The 23,884-nt window shown below is 44.3% G+C and overlaps 1 protein-coding gene across 2 annotated transcripts in view; it reads left to right on the plus strand.

Moving 5' to 3' along the window:
- FANK1 (fibronectin type III and ankyrin repeat domains 1) overlaps nucleotides 1-23,884 on the plus strand; it is a 69,113-nt gene that overhangs the window by 28,042 nt on the left and 17,187 nt on the right. For both annotated transcript variants that reach the window (XM_069980029.1, XM_069980028.1), the window contains 2 exons: nucleotides 4,839-4,963; nucleotides 13,990-14,071. In XM_069980029.1, coding sequence (XP_069836130.1) covers nucleotides 4,839-4,963; nucleotides 13,990-14,071 — 207 coding nt within the window. The remainder of the gene's footprint in view (nucleotides 1-4,838; nucleotides 4,964-13,989; nucleotides 14,072-23,884) is intronic.

The raw sequence follows: 23,884 nt of genomic DNA on the forward strand, positions 1-23,884 counted from the left end.
CCTGTAACCAGAGTACGTTAGGCACCCCTAGGTGAAGTCCTGCCACTAGGGTTTTCTTTCTCTTCATATCTTCTCTTGTCACTTGTGCCTTGAGCGTGGGAAACACACACCTACATACTCACTCACACTCACATTCCTTCCTCTTGTCTTGTTGTCTTGGTCCTGCATGTTTATTCATCCACATCTACCTCAACTTGTGGTTCGCCGAGGTCGGCTCATTTCTAGTAGGGAGGTATGCAGTGTCCCAGAACAGGTCCTCTTATCCTCACACTTTTATTATGACCAGTCGTGTTCTGGAAAGCTATGGTTCACTGCAAACTGTGTGTATTGTGTCACCCCTCCCGGTGTTCAGGTCTGCTATTCCATTCATTTCTTGTATGCATATTCAGGTATCAGTGCCTAAGGGTATTATGTCGCCCCCCAGTGTTCAAGTATGGTACTTCTCATGTATATTTCTCTGTATATGCCTAATAGTGTGATGATGCAATGGCTGGATGTCACGTGACTGCCCCTGCTTCCATGGTAACTCCAATGGTCATCGAGCTTTGGCTGGGGTTACCATGTGACTTCCTCTTCTACCTCAGTCTTCTCCACCATCAGGGGGACAAGGTCTGTGTGTTCTCTCTCCCCTGTCAGGAGAGAGATACGTGTGCTCTGCTGCTCCAGTTCCACAAGAAGTGTTCCTGGCTGTGTTCTATTCTCGAGTCCTCAAGATTCTCATCTATTCTCCAGATCTGGGCGCCGTTCTTCAGTCATTCCTCTCATCATCTTCTCTGATCATCAACAGCAAGTATTTCATCTCAGTCTTATTCCACCCAGCATCTCAACTTCAGCTTCACTACTACTCCCATCATTCAGCACGCTACTTTCACAGCCTATTGCAGCATCACCCATTACTCTGCCTTATTCTAGTTTGCCTTATACCCGGTTGCATCCGGAGAGACTGTTGCTACTAGTTACCACCGTTACAATAAATATACAACTACCGTTGTTTCTGAACCCTGGCATTGGTGTCATAATTGGTGCCCTGACTAAGGACAACGAAGAATCGCATGCCCAGCCTCTGCATGGTCAGGAGCCCGGTTCTCAGCTGTGTTTCCCTCGTGCCAAAACCGCGACAATCCTGTGCTCAGCAGCTGCTCCTGCCAGTAACTACACCCTATGAGCGGAGAGGCCCCTAGGGGCTTGGGCATCGCAGTAGCCTCTGAGGAACTTCTTATAGAACAACACATGTCACAATATAGATGTCGTAGTGCAAATGCAATGCAGACAGTAATGTTTTTGTATAGAGATAATATATATAGAGTTAAAGGGGGTGGCCAAAATTGTCTAGTATACAGTATAAGTAAGTGTACTCACTGTATATACTGAACGCAGCTCCCTTTGTACCTCATAGAGCTAAAATTAGACTCCCCTCCTCCAAGCTGTGCTGTCCTGCTCTGTGGTGAGTCTGTCCATAGGATGCCCAACATGGAGGAGCATGTGACCATTTCCTGGCCCTTAGTGTCCACCACTGAGCCTATATATGTCTATGGAGGACACAGGGGGCAGGGCATGGTCACATGCTCCTCCATGCCAGCCATCTTATGGACAGACTCACCATAGAGAAGGACAGCCTTGAGGAGGGGAGTCTGATTTGAACTATATGAGGTACACAGGGAGCTGCTGTCAGTATATACAGTGAGTACACTTACTGATAGTGTACACTGCACAATTTTTGCTATAAAGTGGCCATCCCCTTTAAAGTTTTCTGATTTTGCACCCCACTACAGGACAAATAGAAGCCAGCTTGACCTTTATCCTCAAAGAGCATCCAGGATACACGCAAAACTATAAAATCTTCCATTTTTTTTTTCTTTTACCATCAAGTTAAATCCTGATACATAAAAGTCTACAGACATGTGAGTTAACCTTTCAGTGTTTGATTCATGTATATATTGGATAATATACATGATGATGTCACAGAAATGCTGCAGGGAGTATGCTCACAGTGATGTCTGTAAATTTCACTGCAATGATGGGGAATCACGTCTCAGTTCACATATAATGCACACAGTGATGTCACAGTATACGTATAATATGAGTGATGTCATAGGCAAACGATAATTCACGTAGATGTGAAACTGTGCCCCGTGCCTCAGAATTGTATTAGAAATGTCTCAATACATAGAAAACCTTTTGTTAGGCACATCCATGGGCTACTCACTGTACACCACTATGCCAAGGAAACACGCAGCTCTAGGGGGTTCTGTGCCAGAATGATCTCCTCATTTCACATGTGCATATGAAATCCCTTTACAGTCACCCATGCTCAGCAGTATATAGCACATTTATCAGTATGGCTACTGACAATCCCTTATTAAAATGCTGATGGTATAGCAAAAAAGGCTCAGCAGCGGAACAACAATCTCAGGGTCATACCCCATTTATTATTTAATAAAATGTAGAACCATGGCTGTATTATTGTGCATTCATATAGATCCTTTCCTGCAGATGGGCACTAATATAAGGGATTTATTGTATCTGCAGCTCTAGCTGTCCCATGCTAGACTACTATACATCCCATTTAGAGGAAGCCGACCACTCAGACATTGCACAAGCTAATACTGTACATTGTATAGCATGGCAGCCGTTCAGATGCATATATGTTTATATAATAAACGGAAGACGTTGGTTTATTGGAGCAAGACTGATTCCTTATCAGTGCTTGTAATAAACCTAAATGGGCCACAAATGGGGGCTTACAAGGATATAATTTAATATGTGGCCCTATATTTCTATAGGTGCCATGTTTGGGATCTAAATACTGCCATGGGTAATTAACTAATACAACTTTATATAATAAGTTACTATTATACATTGCCAAGGTCTGTGGGGGTAGTGGTTCTCCTTAAAGGGGTTGGCCACTTTATAGTAAAATTGCTCAGTGTACAGTATTAGTAACTGTACTCACTGTATATACTGACAGCATCTCCCTATGTACCTCTCAGAGCTAATATCAGACTCCCCTCTCTAGGTTGTGTTGTCCTGCTCTGTGGTGATTCTGTTCATAAGGTGGCTGACATGATGGAGCATGTGACCATGCCCCGCCCCCAGTGTCCACCACTGAGTCTGTATGTTCCTATTAAGTATAATGGGGGCGGGGCATGGTCACATGCTCCTCAATGCTCGCCCATCTTATGGACAGACTCACCACAGAGCAAGAGAGCACAGTCTGGAGGAGGGGAGTCTGATTTTAGCTCTATGAGGTACACAGGGAGCGGCCGTTCTTGCGGTCGTCTTGTCGTCGCTATAGCGTTCGTCACTACTGCGAACGAACGAACGACATCTTATTCAATGCAAATGATTTGGGCGAGCAAATAGGTCCAGGTCTTATTAAACGATCAACGATTTCTCGTTTGGTCGTTAATCGTTAACTGCTATTCAAACGAATGATTATCGTTTAGATTCAAACGATTTAACCATAATCTGAACGATAATCGGCCCGTGGAATAGGGTCCTAACCCTTAAAAGAAGAATTGTCAGAGAGCTGCTTCTGTATTATTGCCCCGCAGAGGTGGGTGCTGATTGGTTGGATAAAGAAGCCTTTGAGGGAATGGGGAGTCTTATAGGCCAGGCAACCTTCCCTGGATAAAATGGTATGCAAATTAGAAAACTGGCTCTATAGCGCCTCCTATTGGAGGTAGCTACCCTATCTGTTACAGTCTGACCCACAAACAAAGCCTTGGAACATGAGGGGGTTCATCAGCCAAATCTATCGCATTGGTTCTATGCATTTGGCCGGTATGCCTTCTGCTTGATCTTGATCTTTACTATCTACTAAAACAAACCAGCTACCTATGACCTTATTGTGCGTGTCGCGATGTCCATAGAGGTAAATTGCATAGTAAGCTCCACTAAGGCCTATTATGTTATATAAAGGATAAGCGCTGTAGTCATCTGACTAGGACACAGCATCCAATAGACCATGCATTGACTTTACGGCCAGATATTCTATGACTTTTGTGACAAGATCTGTCTTTTATATGTCTTTTATACTGCTGACCATACACCACGATCGCTACATCCCGATACAATATTGATACATATATCCTATTGACAGATGTGCATGTACCATATAAAGCAGCAATAAACCGTCCTGCGCCGTCATCATATTTCCAGCATATTTCTAGGTGAACTTCAAATGACCCTTCCCGAATACAGGGCCCGTTACGGCGTTCCTCCTGGATTCACCCCATTACCAGTCCCAATCTAGATAAAATCCCATTGTGCTCCCTGAGATTGTTTCCCATTATCACTATTTGACTATAGGTTATTGTTCTGCTCGCTTCACAACCATAGTTTGGCCATATTTAATGAGATTAATCCCAGGCTGCGACTATACACGAAGAGCTCCCAGTGACCACTAGGTGGCAGAATTACATTGTTTATACTTTGCCGGAACGTCTCCGGACACTGCTTGATTTATACATACAGGTTTTAATACTTGATGGAGGGAAAACGCATAGAGTATTGTTGGAAAATAATTTTTGATTAAAGATGATGAAGCTGCAAACAAGGCGGCTGATGTAGGGGTTTTTGCAGTCAGCGACAAGGGGTTCTTGGCAGTTCTTGCAAGCTCTGTTAATGTTTCATAAGACCATTTATTTTACATGAGTTGCAAATCATGACACAACCAGGTGAATGTTAACTACAGAAAATAGTGACCTGCTTGTAGTTTTTTTTTTTTTTTTTTTTTTGTTGCCTTTGCGCTATGATGATTCACTCTCTAAATGAGGTTGAGTATGCATTATGGAAAGATTTTACACCTCACTGACTCCTATTTACCTCCTTTCTAGAGGATTCTCCAAGCAACATATTGTCGAAGGGCTAGAGTCCAGCACCAGCTACAGGTTCAGACTGAAAGTCACAGGGCAAAATGGCGAGTATGCCTACAGTCCGGTGGTCATAGTGTCAACTACCAGTAAGTTTATATAGGGCGCATGTCACCTATCACCAATCCTACGATTCTTAAAGGGACTAGAGATGAGCGCAACTGAAGCATGCTCGAGTCAGATTTTTCGGCATTTGAATACTGGTGGCTGAAGAAGTTGGATGCAGCCCTATGGAGTCCACAACAACATAGACTGTATCCATGTTTTACCAGACTCCTAAAGGCTGCATCCAACTTCTTCGTCCACCGGTAACCAAATGTTGCGTTTATCTCTAAAAGGGACACTAAACCCAGTAACCCCTCGTGATTATATTATTATGGCCGTATTATTCTTTAGCTATATAAGTTAAGTCCCAGGTGTCAAACTTCTGCCCCTCCAGCAGTTGCAAAAATACATTTCCCATCATGCCTGGACAGCCAAAACGAAAGCTTGATGGGAATTGATTGGAGTTTTGCAATAGCTGGAGGGCTGCCAGTTTAGCACCCCGTTTTCTAAGTCATTGTAGCTAGCAGATGGAGTATTTAGGGAAGCTTCCTGCTGAAATCCAGAACACTGACAACTATTGTTATATAATGTACAAAACATTTCCTATGGCGGCTTAAAGTGAATCTGTCACCCCCTGACCACTTAGCCAGATAATGGCACTGCTGGATTGATTTCAGTTAAAGCATTCAGAACATACCTGTGTTGACTGTGTCTTTGTTTTTATTTTCATAAAAAACAAAATAAAATTTATGTAAAAGAGGCGGAGCCTATTGTTCTCTGGGTCCTAGCCCCGCTACACCTCACTGGGCTTTATGCACAGTGTACATCACTGAATATGCAAGGTGTGGGTATACAGTATAGTGAGGTGTAGCAGTGCTAGGGCCCAGGGAATGATAGGCCCCGCCTCTTTGACACTATTTACGCTATGTATGTAAGTGTAGGGGTTACTGTCTGTATGCATGTTGGTCTTGGGCTGAAAAGCAGTTTGCACCCCTAATGGTCTAGAATACTAAAGAAGTTATTATCAGTATCCCTGGTGGTCTAGGACGGCAGAAGAACTAATGTTGTATACCCAGAGACCTGTGGGCTACATACCCCTCCTGGTCCTTTGGGAACCTCCATGCTCCCTTTTTCTCACAGACTACTCCCCACACTTCTTTTTTTTTATTTATACAGACTACTCTGTGGCCTGTCCTCTCTCACTGCCTTCTTCCCATACCCACAAAGCATCAACCATAGCAGCTGACTACTGATTGTTCAGCTTCCTCCCTGCACATATCTCTATGGAGAGCGCAGGGAAGGGATAGAGTGCACTGTGCAGCTATAACTGTACAGTCACACAGTTCTCTCTATGATTCTTTCTGTCTGATCTGAGGTGAGAGCCCAGGAAGCAGACTTTTCCTGATGTAGAGATGTTTCTAGGCCGCGTTGCTTATGCCATTGCTCCATGATATAAAACTGAGCAGAAAACAACCACTTTTTTTTTTTTTTTTTTTTACCTTTGGTGAGAACATTTATTTCTGACAAGGTAGAGACATCTTAACTGTTAGCGCTGTGTTTTTGTGGCATACCGTATATCTTCTTTTGGGAATTCCAGTTACATAAGTTTGACAGTCTATGCCATCCGCTGCCTTAATTGGTGTCGCTGCATCCTCCGTCTTGTAGGGGGTAAGTAACTCGCTAACATTTTTACAGTTTCCCATGGGCCGCTGTCTTGTCTCTGAATATAAATGTCTCTGTACTTGTTATCCAGGATAAAATACAATCTTTACAATCTGCATCTGCCCCATTGTTAAATTGCACTGTGAGCAGTAAATAATACATGACACATAAATAATACTATGCATTATATATTATTAATGTGTATATATAGTAAAAAGGGAAAACATGTCCTGAGAGCTGCAGAGTTATCAAATATTCTGGATTAGCTGTCACAGGACAGGGTGTAAAATCGCCTTGTAGGAATGTCCTTGTTGGTTATTTCTGTTTCTGTGAGATGATGATCAATGATTATGTGACTCCCCTAAGCATTCACATTGTTATTAAAAAAGACTGTGAGCTCTCCTGACATATCTAAATTAGGAAATACTTGCAGTCTTTTCTGCTGTTCCTCTGTTATTCCTCCTGGAATTCCTTTTCTAACTCAGGATGAAGTCTAGTGCCACCTTAAAAAGAATAAAATAAGCAAATCACAAGTTCCAGATGGCATTCACCCCTGGGTGCTAAGGAAAGTAAGAAGAGTGTTAGTCTATTATTACAAAAGAGCTATACGAGTATATATATATATATATATATATATATATATATATATATATATATATATACATACAGCAAAGATGGGGAAAGACTTAATCGTTGCCAATGAAACCCTAAAAAAGATCTTCAAATAATATATGGTTAGAAAACAAAATAAAGTGTTAGAATCGAAAGTGTCAGAAATAAGGGAGGAATTATATAGTGTAATGAGGAAAGCAAATGTATTAAATATTTTTTTTCTTCACTGAATTCACAAAAGAAGATAACATGACAGATGAAATGGCGGATCAAGGAAGAATTTCAGTGCTGCCTTAGAGACATAATCAGGTACATTCACCCCTGTGTTCTCAGGGAGTTAAGAAAAGTGATAGATAAACCTGTATTTCTAATATTTAAAGCCAAAATACCACTTCAATGACAATAATAAGCTTTACATATGACCTTATAGACGCAGCTGCACTAAATCTGCTGGTGCGGTTCTTTTTTCAGTCGGTCACTTGCCAGTATACACGTATGGATATCATTGGTCCATTGGTGCACTGGAGGCGTGCCCGGGGTGCCAAGTGCATGGATACTCCCAAGGGTGATGTGAGCCTTCTCGTCTTTTTCTGTGCCACCTTCAGTTTCCTGCTCAGCTCTGCAGCCCAATCTCGAGTGCCGAGGACATGCTTTGGTCACAGTGCTTGAGATCATGCTGTAGATACGGGCCAGGCAGAAAAGTGAAGGCATCATCTGGGGGGGATATCCATGCACTGTGGGTGCCGGGTCCACCTCCAGTGCACCATGGACCTTTTTTGCATATCTGGATAAGGACCAGTTTCCTGCTTTTTGGGTCTTGTGCTGGTTGAAAAAAAAAAGAGACTAAACAGAGTCCCAGTCATCAGCACTCACAGAGAAGGCAATCATGTGATGGATAAACACATTGAGCTGGAAGTGGCGTAATCTTCCCATTCTGACACAGTGCTCTCTGCTGCCACCTCTGTCCATGTCAGGAACTGTCCAGAGCAGAAAAGGGTTTTCTATGGGGATTTGTTACTGCTCTGGACAGTTCCTGTCACAGACAGAGGTGGCGGCAGAGAGTGGTGTGTCAGACCGAAAAAATACACCACTTCCTACAGGATATACTGCAGCTGATAAGTACTGGAAAACTTTAGATTTTTAAACCAAAGTAATTTACAAATCTGTATAACTTTCTGACACCACTTGTATTAGAATGAAAACATAAATTCTGCGGAGTATCCCTTTAAATGTCCAGGAGGAATAAAAGAGGAACAACACAAAGCAATGTTCTAAGAAAAGATGCTTCAGAATTTTTTTTTTTATTATGACGCATATAACCATTTACTAAGCCAGACATGGCAGGAGAGCCACACATTACTTAGGTCTGTAAGATATATATATATATATATATATATATATATATATATATATATATACACACACTACTCGTATTTTCCTTTAAGTGAGCTGATAAATTATCCCCATTTTACAGGAGGATGTGGGAGCCTTTCTCCTCTGAGAGCGTATCATGCAGCATATACCTGCGCTCCGACACATTCCAGTATTACCGTAGTAAAAAAGTCTTATAGAAGGGAATTTAATCTCGCCGCTGCAGCATTTTAAGAAATCTGCTGCAGTTCCTGAAAAGGTATTGTGCCTGAGCTGCCGCATTCTAGAATTCCATCATGTGAGCTATCTAAATCCGCTTTCATTCAATTTTATATGCTTTTCTCCCTTCTAAGCTACAAATCTGTTTAAAGGCGAGATATAGGAATGTCTCTTTCAGACAGATGATGTTTCTGAACTGGAGGAAGTATGTTATACAGGACAATGCCTATTGTGTCTGCAATCCCGCCGAAGATGTCTAATATTCTGTAAGAACACAACTCACCATTTGGGGACAGAATGGAGCGGGATGTTAAAGATGAGACGGCCCGGGTTTCCTTCTTGATTGCTGTTTGCTGATTCCTATGAAGTCCTCCTGTGTTAGGCTATGTTCACACAGCGTAAAAGTATGTCAGCAATGTCAGCTTTGATTATGGAGTCAGGCAGTATAGGGGCAAGACTCCAGCTGGTAACACTCACTTGGCTATTTAGTCATGTCTTAAAGGGGTATTCCACTGAAACATAACTTTTGATATGTTGTTGCTCATGGTGATACTAACAACTCCTTCCATACTTGTTATTACCTATTCAGCCTCCTTCCCCCAGTTCTGAGCTGCTACTTTCTTCTGAAAACACAAAAATCTGTGTGAGCTTTTCTCTCAATCACCCCTTCCTCCCCCTCCCTTCTGAGACAGCTGATGTAAACAAGTCCTTGGCAGGCTATATCTGCAACTTGGTAGCTTCTTTGTACTGACAGGAGGTTTATTCTGAGGTCAAGTTGCTGAGGAACCCAGTGAGATTAGCCCTCCCAGCCACAATGTTGGAGATAAAGCCTGTCAGGGACTTGTTAACATCAGCTGTCTCAGAAGGTGGGGGGAGACGGAGAGAAAAGCTCACACACAGATTTTTGTGTGTTCAGCAGAAAGCAGCAGCTCAGAACTGGGGGAAGGAGACTGAATAGATAATAACAAGTGAAAGGAATTGTTTGTTTCACCATGGGCAGCAACATATCAAAAGTTATATTTGAGTGGAATACCCCTTTAAGCCTCTTTTACACAGGCCAATTTTAGGCAACAAGCATTGCTAGAAACGTTCCTTTGGGCGATAATTGGCCTGTGTAAAAGTGTCAGTGCTCAGCCGAGGAACTGGAAAACCCCTAACCCCCTCTGATCACATCTTTTATGTTGTGCTAAAATATATCATGTAGGGAATCCAAGCAGGATGGGCTCTTGGGTGGGGGTGCAGGAGAAGGGACGGGTCCTTAAATACTTGATGGAGGTACTCCACACAAGAAGCTTAAAGGGGTACTCCAGGCTGGGGGGCTTTTTTACTTATGGCCGGGGAGGAGGTGGATGAGGGCAATGACGTCCCCTTACCTCCCCGGTTCCAACACCGGGTCCCGGATGACGCCGCTCCGGTGCGCGCTGCCCGGCCACTTCCTGGTCTCTGACGCGGGCTTGAGACGTGACATTTCAAGTCCGCTCAGCCAGTCACTGACTGGATAAGCGGACTTGAAATGTGACGTCTCAAGCTCCCATTAAACGCTAAAATATATTGCTATTGGCCGCTCATCTCCCCTTGTAGCGGTTGTGCAAGTGACAGCAATATATTTAAATGGCTGCACAAACCATACAAGGTTCGTTTGAGTGGCCCGGCAGCAAAATTTATCGTGGCTTCCGAAGGCACAGCAAACGAGCACTGATCTCGCTGATCGGCGCTCGCCTGCGTCCTTGTACGGCCCTATATCAGATCATGTAAAGGACCTTTAGAATAACATAGTAACAACACAACATAAAGTGAAACTGGCTCAGTTGCCCCTAGCAACCAATCACATTCCACCTTTCATTCCTCACAGACTCTTTTGAAAATGAAAGGTGGAATCTGATTGGTTGCTAGGGGCAACTGAGCCAGTTTCACTTTACACCATGTTTGATAAATCTCCCCTATTATGCCATCATATTACATGCACTACTATGGTGTTTTGCATGGATTTTGTGTTCTCACTGCACAATATATTGCTTATACATAAATGTAGAATAAAAGTAATGATGATCTTTTTATGTTTTTTTTAGACTTTACGCTCTGTTCACACCAGGGTGACTTCTGATTTTTAACATATCTGTTTGGAAATGAAAAGCATAACAGAGTTCATTGAATTGAGTGGTAAAATAATGGAGCATGAGGTTTCCATTTCTCTTATATCCTGGGCAAAATAATGTGGCACGTTATAATAGCCTGCCTGTCAGAACAATTTTCCTGATGGGTACAAAGGCTAACTGATGGCATTCACCCTGAGAAAAATCCCAGTACAGTGTCACCACTAACAACCATTTCTGTAAGAATAATAGAACAGAATAACAGAGGAGTGAAGCTAAAACAAGAATACTCTGGGAATGTATGCAGTAAAGGGGTTGTATCATTAAGATAAGCATTTCTGTAAAAATATCCACCTTGGTGACCATAGCTCGGCCTGGCCATATATTTTACCTGTGGCAGGGAAATGTAATCTTTCATGCTTGCCATTCAAATGAATGACCTACAGACTTTGCTGCGGCCAACATGAGCGCTGCAGTGGTACTAGTGCCTTGTGGTGGAGTATAACAAGTATATGTGAGCAGCGATGCATACTGTCCTGTTTGTATCACCACTCACTACTTTATCTGGGCCAGACAGTGATACATACAGTATACTGTCCTGTTTGTATCACCAATCACTACTTTATCTGGGCCAGACAGTGATGCATACAGTATACTGTCCTGTTTGTATCGCCACATACTACTTTATCTGGGCCAGACAGTGATGCATACAGTATACTGTCCTGTTTGTATCGCCACATGCTACTTTAGCTCGGCCAGACAGTGATGCATACAGTATACTGTCCTGTTTGTATCGCCACATACTACTTTAGCTGGGCCATACGGTAAGCAGTGGTGCATACTGTATACTGTCCTGTTTGTATCACCAATCACTACTTTAGCTGGGCCACACAGTGATGCATACAGTATACTGTCCTGTTTGTATTGCCACATACTACTTTAGCTGGGCCAGACAGTGATGCATACAGTATACTGTCCTGTTTGTATCGCCACATACAAAGGACCAGTGTGGGCAAAACGTGTTGGATGTGGCTACATCTGTACCATGTAATGCATACGGTCACCAGAGTGGCATTTGCGCTTAGGGGCTTCCCACTCAGGCGCTAGAAAGCGTTCTTGGCCAGGGAACTCCCCCTCTGTGACCTCCATATGCCCTGACAGAAAGAGTTCAGATGCCCCCTCTTCAATGTATATGGGGGCCTTTAGAAGCAAATCACAGAAAACGATCCAGTATTTGGTGGTTTGTCAGTATCCTAAAATCACAGAAGTGTAAATATTAAAATATACCTTTTATTCATACACTGTTAGGCTATGTTCACACTACGGATGAGACCGGCCGTTCCGTGACTCCGGTCGGGTCACGGAACGGCCGGTCTCAGCCCGGATCACTTAAGTACCGGCCTGATGATCTTTCTTCTGTGGAGCTCTGATGCGGGCGCATCAGCACGCGCCCGCATCAGAGCTTCCCATAGCCCACAGTGAAGCAAGCGGCCGGAGCCGCTCGCTTCACTGTTTGAACTGCCAGGTCCTTCTGCGGACGGAATTCATTGAATTCCGTCTGCAAATAATGGACCTGTCAGTTGTTTGCGGCACCGCATGGGAACCGGCCGGAGCGTATACAATGCTTTTACGCTCCGGCCGGGATCCCATAGCAAACAATGCTATGTTCCACCCCGCAAATCTACGGCTGTAGTTCTGCGCCGAGAACTACGGCCGTAGATTTACGTAGTGTGAACATAGCCTTAAAAAAAACACCTACTACAGTGGCCCCTTAAACTCCCGCAAATATCACCACTGGGTGTTATATATCTGCTGGGTGGGTAGGGGTGTGGGACCGATTGCCTAACTTAGACTAGATACAAGCTAAAAGGTAAATGAACTAAATACTCAGTTCAGAATGCGAATTAGTCACACACTTGTCTATAAAATATAGTCCAGTATAGAGGATAGAGTCAGGTTAAATATGCACATACCTTACTCCTCCTTGGGTCAAGCATTCCTGCCCTACAACCCTTCTAGGAGGAAATAGTGTTCTTAGCCATCCCTATGCAGAGTTTTGAATCTGCACGGATTTCCACGGCGGACAATCTGGCTCAAGACAACAATGAAACCAGGTATTGATGTGTACCCTCTGCAATTTCACAAGGATTTCCATTCCACCATGATCCAGCTAAAAAGTCACCAATTCGTATTCTGAATTGAGTATTAGGTGCATTTATCATTTAGCTTTTATCTAGTCTGGGTTAGGTGATCCTCTGTTCCAACCCCCCTACCCACCCAGCAGATATATAACACATAGTGGTGATATCCGCAGGAGTTTAGGGTGAAACAGGAAGGGATAGGTTCCGGACCGCTCATTTTAGGGTGACCACCCCGCCTACGTTTAGAACAGGTTCATCTATAATAGGGCGTCTTATCCCTAGGCCCAGATGTGCTCCCCCTCCTCCCCCATCCTATTTAGTAGAGGAGTGTGGGACCGCTACTTAGGGTCCTATTCCACGGGACGGTAATTTGCCGAATCGTCCCGATTCAGGCCGATTATCGCTCCGTGGAATAGAGACAACGATCAGCCGAAGATTGTGTCATCGGCTGATCGTATATTTCACTGGCCAGGACCGCTGCGGCCAGTGATTAGCTGAGCGGTCTGTCAGCTCAGACAGGCCACACCAAAGCTGCTGCTGCGCGTGGGGCTGATGGGCAGAAGGAACACAGGAGAAAATCTGGAACATGTTTAGGTACAGTATGGTGTTTAAACAAGGGCCGCAAGGACATCGGTAACAATGTCCCTACAGCCCTTGCCAAACGATTATGAGGTCGTGTAATAGGCCAAGTAAACGAGCGCCGATCTAGCATTATTGATCGGGCCCCCATCGGCCCGTGTCAGGCCTTTGTGTGCCCGGCAGGGCAGGTTGTTGGTTTTTTTTCTTTCATTGGGGATAGAACCTTTAGAAGCAAACCTGTGAAGTGTAGTGATGTAACTAATAAGTAAATCCAGATATTTTGCAGATTGAGGTCCTTGTAGAATCTCCATGGTTTCTGTTGACTAGATATTTTATGGTTGTCGGTAATGTTTTTGATAACGTTACAGATATACATTTTCCTTTCATGTTTAGGAGAGCCCTTGACTGGCGAACATCTTCATCGAGCTGTAAATAGGAATGATGAAGACGAAGTCCTAAAAATACTACAAACCGGGTGAGTCATTCTGTGACATCTTGGGTCATTCAGGAATAATAATACTAGCCTTCATTTCCTAAACACATCAGTGAGCCGGAGATGCCCATGACCCTGTTACTGGTTCCCCAGCTGTTCCTCCTTGGAATTTTTTAGCTACCAACCGGTACACACCAGGAAATCCCCACAAGTCAACCCATTCTGGAGATGCTCTGATCTGGTCATCTGGATATCACAATTTGGCATTTGGACAAATTTTACTTCCCAGCTGTCTATCATTTCCATCGATCGGCCCTATAGACTTATAATAAAGCCACCTGGACAGAGATCGATGCGAGCCAAGAAGTGAAATGCGATTCTCCTGATCGATGGAGTCTTAATAGTGAGACCCTGACCGATCAAAACATTTTACATATCCCTGTGTGTCAACATGTTTTGACCGTGCCCATTTAAGAATACAATATAATGACCTTTGTATTAGATTCTAATAGAGTAATGATTCCACTATATATACAGGCAGTCACTATGTTCTTACTGCAGCAGCTTCGTTACTCTCCGTTCTTTATACTTATATCCTATCTCCTCATCACACCCATCATCACTTGGGACCCTTATGAACATCTACTCCTCCAGATGTATACAGCATCCACCCTCCTATAATTATTTCACCATGGTAGCCCCTGACCTTTGCCGTGGTCACCACACCCTAAAAGAACAGAGAACATATATACAATATATAACACGCTACTAAAGTAGGCTGTCAAAAACAGACTTGCAAAAAATTTCGAGACACGACCTACGTAAGAACTTGTGTTTTCTGCCTACGATAGTCAATCTGGTGTTGATGTTAGTTTGATCACATCTGAAGCTGCCGTCGTATCTCAGGTGGCATCAAGCAGTGGACCAAGTCTTGCCGTATCCCAGCCATGACTTTGATGGCCAGTAATACTCAGCATTGATCGGATCGCGTGTGATCATAAATTCAGTCCTTTCATGAAACCTACCACAGGCCTTGTCCAATCTGGACTGATATTTGTGATCTCCGCTCCCGCCGGTTGTGCCCCGTGTGATTGGCACTACATTACACGCACTATAAATATTTAAACCATCACCAGAAGTAAGGACCCACTTGTTTTTCTACTTATTAATGGAACAGCCCAGGGCACAGTTCTTTCAACCTCCTCTCTTTATTGATTTACAGGAAGGCATTGATCTGTTATTAAGTCTGTGCCAGCTTTGATGTCTGGAAAGGAATTGGCAACTGAAAAAAGGCACCAGTTGGACAATGGCTTGGTGTTCTTCATGGTTCACTGGAAAATGAAAAATTATTTTTCTGAGCTTCCTGTCAATGAAATTGGTCTAGCACTTACAATATAATACTTTCTGAGGGTTGAAGGAAGATTTTTTTATATTTTAGTTAGGGGCTTGAACATGGTTAGGGGCATAATTTAGGCTTTGATTGTTGTCCTTGTTTTACGATAATTTTTGGATCTCAACTGATTGTGTTCTTTTTTTTTTTTTTTTTTTACAGTGAAATTGTCAAAGGTTAAAGGGGTACTCCAGTATCAAAAATTTGTATTTAAAGACAATGTACCATCAGGTACACTCTCTTTAAGGCTACAAACCCACTTGTCGGGTCTGCAGCGAGTCCCCTCGCTGCGTATTTGCAGCGAGACTCGCTGCAGATCCCGGCCCTATACTTTTAATGGCAGACAAACACGCAGCAGGGATGTACAGCAGAGCTGATACTTCACCTGATCCCGGTTCCCGATGTCTTCAGCAAGCCGGAGCAGGGACCAGGTGAAGTATATGCTCCAGCCAGCCGCCCGCAGCCCCGGCCGCCCCCCCCCGCAGCACTGATCGCACGCCCCCCCGCAGCACCGATCGCTTGCACGCCCCCCCCCCCCAATCGCCCCCCCGCAGCACCGATCGCTCGCACGCCCCCCCGCAGGCCCCGGCCGCTCGATCGCCCCCCGGCAGCACCGATCGCCCCCCTGCAGCCCCGGCCGCTCGATCAGGCCCCGGCAGCACCGATCGCCCCCCTGCAGCCCCCCTCGGGGGGGAGCGATCGGGCGGCCGGGCTGCAGGGGGACGTGCGAGCGTTCGGTGCTGCGGGGGGGGGGGGGGGGCGTGCGATCGGTGCTGCGGGGGAGCGATCGGGCGGCCGGGGCTGCGGGAGGTGTTAAAGGGGCTGCGGGCTGCTGGCTGGAGCATATACTTCACCTGGTCCCCGCTCCGGCTTGCTGAAGACATCGGGAACCGCCGGAGCCGGGATCAGGTGAAGTATCAGCTCCGGCGGCCGGGGGGTTAATGGGGTGGGCTGCAGACAAACTCGCAGCAGGGATGTACATCCCTGCTGCGTGTTTGTCTGCCATTAAAAGTATAGGGCCGGGATCTGCAGCGAGTCTCGCTACAAATACACAGCGAGGGGACTCGCTGCAGACCCGCCAAGTGGGTTTGTAGCCTAAAATCACACATGAATCAAACGGCGACGGCACGAGGAAGCCTGTGCCGCAGTCTTTTTTTTGAACGGCAGCTCTATTCCCGCATATGGCGCCATTCTATTCATGGTCACCGGGCCGGGGGTGAAGCACTGGAGGCGGGGCGGCCCGCTCCCAGTGGGAGGAAACCCCCGCGGCTCCATTAGAATCAATGGAGCCGCATCATGGAGGGGCAGGGGTTTACTCCCACTGGAGGTGGGCTGGCCCGCCTCCAGTGCTTTACCCCCGGCCCGGTAGCCATGAATAGAACGGCGCCGTGCGTGGAAACTGGGCTGGGGTTCAAAAAAAGGACCGCGACACTGCCTTCCCCTTGCTGATGCTGTTGGTTTCATGTGTGATTTTTGTACCTGGTACATGGTACATTCTCTTTAAATAAAACTATCACTCCATGTTATAATACTAATATAGTGTTATCACTAACAGTACAGGCCTCAGGGTACTTTCGCATGTTTCACCACTAACAGGGAATGGAAAATGTGTATTGTCTCCAGCTTCTCCCTCTCTGCCGAGACGGTGCATCATCTTGTAATGTCACAGGAGGCTTGGCTGGATATTTACTCTGAGCTCTCTATTTTTTTTTTTTTCTTGAGAGTCCGAGGAGCGTGCTCTCACCCAAGTGCACAAAAAGGTGCAGACGTGCCACACAAAAAAGTGCAACAAGGATGCGGTCTATCGCAAGCCCACTCAACCACATTCCCTCCCCTTCCGGGCCAGAAGGCACCTGCAAAGGTTCAGGACAAATATCCTCTCACTTCCGAAGCAGAGAGAGGACCAATGCCGCTCACAGCAACCATCCGAGCGTTAGCTAAGGCGTTCGTCGATAAGCAGCCGTACCATACGGTTTGGCTATCTCCCAAAGGAGACCCAGGGTTGCATGGAGGCAAGGAATCGGATGGCCACACATGCCTCCCCTAGACCTCCAGGGGGACACCCAAAAGGGCGACCGCAACCTGGAAATCCTTGTGACAAAACACACAAGCAAAGGTGAACACACAGTGACAAAAAATACATTCAATAAGATGTGTGCTGTGTGATACAGCCCGGACATCCGGCCGGATCTATAAAAATTACCCATAGCTCTCAACATCCGGAAACCAGAAAGCTAAAGGTGAGTGTGCTCAAGGGGTGACAGTGAAGTACCGTGCAAAGTGCTTTCACTCAGTGGGATCCCATCCCCAGTGAGTTACGGCACCCTGGGGTCACCACTCCCAGGGCACTTTTGGCACCTCGGCTCTCAGCCCCCTCAAGCCCCTGGCACAGATCCGGAGGGTCATGGCATCTTGCACCGAACGACTTGCCGCGCTGGCCACCTGTTCAACCCTTATTCCCTCCGTGTGGTTCCCTGCTCTCTCACTACTCTCTCTGAGCTCTAGCTCCACCCCTGAGTGATGTCACCATCTTTTACCAGCCCTTTTAGCCTACATCCTAATTTACACCCCCATATACACATATATTGGGACATTTAGGGAGAGGGAAGTGTGTTTACAGCTTACAGCATGCTGCTCTGTGATAAATGATGCTACAGAAAGAACAGACATGGAATGACTGCAGCAGTTGCTGCGACCTGACAATAATCTGCAGTGAAATTACATATTCCTCAATCGCTTTGGGTGGGGAAGTGGCAAAAGTGTTGTGGGACTGGAGTAGGCAGAGTGGGAGGATTGTGATGAACAGCTCGGCGAAAGCAATGCATTCTGGGAATTGTAATACTGGCCAACTGCTCAACCTGGAAGTACAACCACCAAATACAGAACTAACCCCCCCCCCCCCCAAACAAATGGATTTTTGGTGGTTTCAGAACTGGAGTAGACAAGTAAGCAATGCTATATGCTTCTGCAGAAGTTTTTTTTATTTTATTTTACCAGATCTCAGAATACCCCTTTAGGCTATGTTCCCACACGGTATTTTTAATCAGTATTTTGCAACCAAAACCCAGGAGTGGACTAAAAACACAGAAAGGCTATGTTGACACATTATTGAAATTTAGTGCATGGTCGTCATTTAATGGCAAATAATTGTCGTAATTTTAAAACAACGGGCGTTGTTTTAAAATATCAGTTGTTATTTGCCCTTAAATACCATTAATTTCAACAGTGTGTGAACATAGCCTTTCTGTGTTTTCAAGCCACTCCTGGTTTTGGTTGCAAAATACTGAGCAAAAATACTGTGTGGGAACATAGCCCTAATGTGTATGGTGAAAACAAAACAAAAAAATGTGTACAAGGAATATTTGCGCTTAAAGGGGTACTCCAGAAACAAAAATGTTTTTAAATCAACTGGTGTCAGAAAGTTTGTAAATTACTTCTATTTAAAATCTCACATCTTCCAGTACTTATCAGCAGCTGTATGTCCTGCAGGAAGTGGTGTATTCCTTCTAGTCTGACACAGTTTCTACTCTGCTGTCAGGAACTGTCCAAAGCAGGACACACAGCAGCTGATAAGTACTGGAAGAATTGAGATCTTGAAATAGAAGTAATATTTACAAATATATATATATATATATATATATATATATATATATATTTATAACTTTCTGACACCAGTTGATTTTAAGCCCCCCCCCCTTCTAGAGTACCCCTTTAATGTCACACAGAGGCACAACCACATTCCATATTTTGGGTAGACATTTAATTGTAGGTTTATTTCAGGTGACTAAAAGATTTCTCAATAGCCTCCAAACTGGCTAGCAATGGACATAACTTACAGCTCTGGAGCACAAACTTCTGCTCTTCCACATTGCATACTGAGCATGGCTGTTATAATTTCAGCAGAGATCCACTTTAGTCCTCAGTGCCTAGCTAACTCCAGCTGAATCCAGGTTATCAAGTGGCGGTGGCTGACTTCAGACAAGTACAATACCTCCTTAAATACAGAAGATTTATCAATTTCATTCAAATCATCCTGAAAGTTAAACGAGAAAGTGGAAACTACCTGCAAGACTTTCATAAGGAAACTCATCTACATTTAATCCATACAAATGTCACTGGTGGGCACTTATAAGCGCGTCTACCGAGATAAGGCATGAGGGGGTCATTCGGAAAATTACAAAAGGTTAGACAAGTAGAACTTCTCGAAAAGTTCTAAGACTTTCAGTTTCCGTATTAAAATAAGAAAAACCATTAAGACTAGATGATTTGAATTAGAATTGCTGGAGGAAATGTTCCAAGGGGTTGGATGATAAGAAGATGTATATTATTAATATAAACACTTCCTTGTATTCTGGCCTAGCAGAAATTTCATAGATCAGCCAAAACATTAAAACCATCTAATAACATGTAGGTGAAGCCACTGACATTAAATAGCTCTGACCTTTCAGGTTGTCCTGTGGCATCTGGTATGAAAGTGCTAGTATTGGATCCTTTAAATCAGGGGTGGGGAACGTTCGCCCCCCCCGAGTTGTTGCAAAACTACAATTCCCATCTGGTAAAGGGTTCCCATTCCTGCTTTAAATAGTTACTTTTTTACAACATTTGATAATCTGTGTGATTTTTTTGTTTTTGTTTTTGTTTACATTTTTTTAATTACTTAATTTACAAAAAAGTGCTCTAAATTCTTGGCCACTAGGTGTCTCACTTTTCTGCAAATTAAAGTCCATGGCTTGTTGTTAGGGGAATTCTGTCTCTGGTAAGATGGAACGTTGGAAGTGGAGGAGGGGCTTAGATGCAATGCAGGGAAGGAAGCCTAATCTGAGTGCAGACAACCTAACCCCTCCCCCCCATCCAGATGGTGCACACTGTGTCTGAAAGGTAAATTAAAGAGGTATTCCAGGAAAAATCAACTTTTCCCCTATGCACAGGATAGGGCAAAAGTAGGAGATTGTGGGGGGTCTGACTTCTGTACCCCTCGCCGATCTCTGTATCGGGCCCCCAGCTTTTGTATTATGAACATAGATGTAGGTACGCAACTCTATTTATTCCTATGGAGCGACGGAAAGAGCCAAGTACGCCGAAAGAGCGATATACTTGACTCTTTCTGTCAGCCCTATAGGAATGAATAAAGCTGTGGGCCATGTGCCATACCGGTGGCTCTATTCATTACACAGAAGCCTGGGCCCAATACAGAGATCGGTGTGGGGGTGATGTTACAGAGGTCAGACATCCCCCTGCGATCTCCTACTTTTCCCCTATTCCGTGGATAGTGGAAAAGTTGATTCTTTTTCTCTGGAATACCTCTTTAAGGCTTCCTGCTTATCTATAACCACCCATAATCTTCTGTGAATCTGTCTCTTGTGTAAATCCTTGTGTTTTTACAATGTACACAAAGCTGCTTCTTAAATGTAATTCTCCTTTCCCTTTAGTCAATACCATATTCAGCATTTTCTTGCCTAGACCAGGGCTGCTTTTGTTATATATTCCCTTCCTTGATGTGATCCCGCTGATGCTTCTTTGCTTTATGCTTATATAACACCTTCCAAAACCAGTGCATCAATAACCTCCCACATACCATCTATAGAGCCATACTGTAAGTCATCCCCCATGCCAGCCTGTTTAGTCCAGTGCACTTTTCCAACACTATGTCATGGTACGGCAGATGGCAGAGAGGAGGGCTTGTCAGTAGGTGCTCTTCTGTCATTGGCCAGGCAAGGAAAGGAAATGCAGGTGTTAGTACTGCTTGCTACTAGCCCAGCTTTAGTCCCTGGTCGCACAGATGCTCAGTGTTATGTGAACAATCAGGTGGCCAAGTCAACAGCTTGAACTCTTTGCCATGTCCGTTTAACCATTCTGACGGCTCTTTTTCTGCCTAATATATACCGCTCACTGGTAGGCGCCATCATTAATGTAATTCACCTCACCTATCAGTTCCTTTAATCTTATGGCTGATGGGTGTATAGTAATAATAATACAATTCTGTTCATCTGGCAACAAAATGCTTTGGGACACTGTGGTAAAGGATGGAAATTAGGCCGGTCAACCGTGTGTAAATGGACAATCTGTCTGCTCGAAATCTGTCTCATTTACTTGAAAAATGGTTCTGACACGCTTCCAAAATTTTTGTTTCAATATCACCGATATGACTTTGATTGTATAGTTATAAATGGTGATGTGAAAGCAGAATCCTTTACGGGGAACGGTGGGATTTATTGAGCTATACAGTTGATGAGGGTAAGGGTTTGCTGGCTCCTCTGGTCTTATTTGTATATAAGAGAACTCACTGACAAACATCTGTATAGGGGTGTATTGATAAAGCCTTTTTAAGGTTACCTCCTGTGGGAGTTCAACCCTTGGGGTCCACAGATCCCCAGAACATACAGTCTCAACCTCTTTACTGCAGATACCAACATAGTCCAAATCCATATGGCCGTGTCTGGTGCTGGAACACAAGTGATTGGGGCACTATTTGCCCTTCTTTCCAGAACGGATGAGTTAAAGGGGAGCTCTCAGCTGGTTAGAGGAATTTAACCTACTGATATGTCACTATTGCACAGGAGATGCCGAGGAGGAAGTTCCGGTTCAGTTAGTTAGTTGTGCAGTTAGTTGTGTTCCCCGCAGTCCGGTGACACATTAGGAGCACTGGGGCGGGGGTTAGGAGTACTGCCTGCCCCATAGTGCCGATCTGGCCTGCCCCTGCCCATCCCGCTCTATTCATTATCATTAGAAAGGGGGCTGATCAGTGTTATTGGGGGCGAGCAGTGCTCCTAACAACCCCCTCGGTGCCCCTAACAGTTCCCCTAACCAGACTGCGGGGAACACGACTCCACGGGAATGGTGCAGAGGTAAAAGGTAAGACACATACCTTCCTCCTCGGCGTCTCCTGTGCAGTAGGGACATATGAGCAGGTTAGATTCCCCTAAATTGCTGATAGCTCCCCCATCTTGGCCACCTTACCTTGGCCACCTATCTTGCCCACCTTACTTTTCTTCCTCCCATTCTTCTTCCTGTCTTCTCTTCCTTTTTTCTTCCACCTTTCCTCTTTCACCTCTCCTCCTTTTCTTCCTCCCACCCCTTTCCTTTTCTTCTTCCCGCCTTTCCTGCCTCTCCTTATTCTTCCTTTATCCTTCATTCCTTCCTTTGTGTATTGACCATGATATTTCGGATTCGGTGTGCCCACATTAGTTTTATTCTTCCTCTTTTCTCCTTGACTTGGTAAAGTCATTCATTGGCCTGGGATGGTGAGCCCTACAAGTGACTTCTGTGCATCTGACCCTCCTTATTTGTACTATGGGGGCCTCATCGTACTCACTTTATTGTTTATAGTCCACCATGTGGAAGTAATACAGGAGTCCACAGAACTCATAAGATCTCAAGTTCACAATTGTTTAGTCATGGGAATGAAGCCTAAGGCTAAACGAGTGACCCTTGTATATGGAGCATGTAAGGAAAACTAGACTGTAGACTGTAGACAAGGCCGACAATACTTTTTGAAACTAGAAACTTGATTGCAGTGTTATTTTTACAACCTTCATATACATTGTGCAAAGTCTTTTTATACATCAGTCGAATAAAAGTATTCCGGGACCTTGTGCGCCATTGCTAGTTACGAGGCAGCTCCCGTATACATGCAGAATTGGCCCGCTATCTGAGAGTTGCCTTTAAGTACAGTAGGTGAAATAGTTCTATAACCGGCTGGAGTGATATATTGTGCACTTTGTAGCTTTCTCCACCCCCTTCTCCATTTCTCCATCCACTTAAATTCCGCCGAGAAATCCCTTCTGCCGTCCTGTTTTATGGTAAACCATTTCTCATTTATGGCATTGTATTTTTTCGCTTTGTTGGAAGGTCATCAGAAAATGTTCTTTTCAGAGCCGAATTTCAAGCAGTTCCCGAGAAGTGTGCAAGGAGGAAATGTTATCGTCAGTGTTAGCATGTTAATGGGCACACGCCAAATAGCTCAGAAGACTTTACACCCTTTCCAAAAAAATCTTTTTTTTTTTTTTTTTTTTTTTTTTACTTGAGTATTGTATTTTGCTGTTCAGAACACATCTCACATGTATCAGTGGCTTATTTGTCAGTGTTACTGGCTACTAGTAAACTATGCAACGTTATAGGCTGGGTTCACCCTACGTATATTTCAGTCAGTATATTTCATTCAGTATTGCAACCAAAACCAGGAGTGGATTAAAAACACAGAAAGGCTCTGTTCACACAATGGTGAAATTGAGTGGATGGCCGCCATTTAATGGCAAATATTTGCTGCTATTTTAGAACAACGGCTGTTATATTGAAATAATGGCCGTTATTTACTGTTATATGTCGGCCATCCACTCAATTTCACCATTGTGTGAAGAGATCCTTTCTGTGTTTTTAATCTACTCCTGGTTTTGGTTGCAATACTGACTGAAATATACTGACTGAAATATACATATACATATACTGACTGAAATATACGTGGTGAG

Source organism: Dendropsophus ebraccatus, chromosome 8, assembly GCF_027789765.1.
Source record: "Dendropsophus ebraccatus isolate aDenEbr1 chromosome 8, aDenEbr1.pat, whole genome shotgun sequence".
Classification (NCBI taxonomy): Eukaryota; Metazoa; Chordata; class Amphibia; order Anura; family Hylidae; genus Dendropsophus; species Dendropsophus ebraccatus.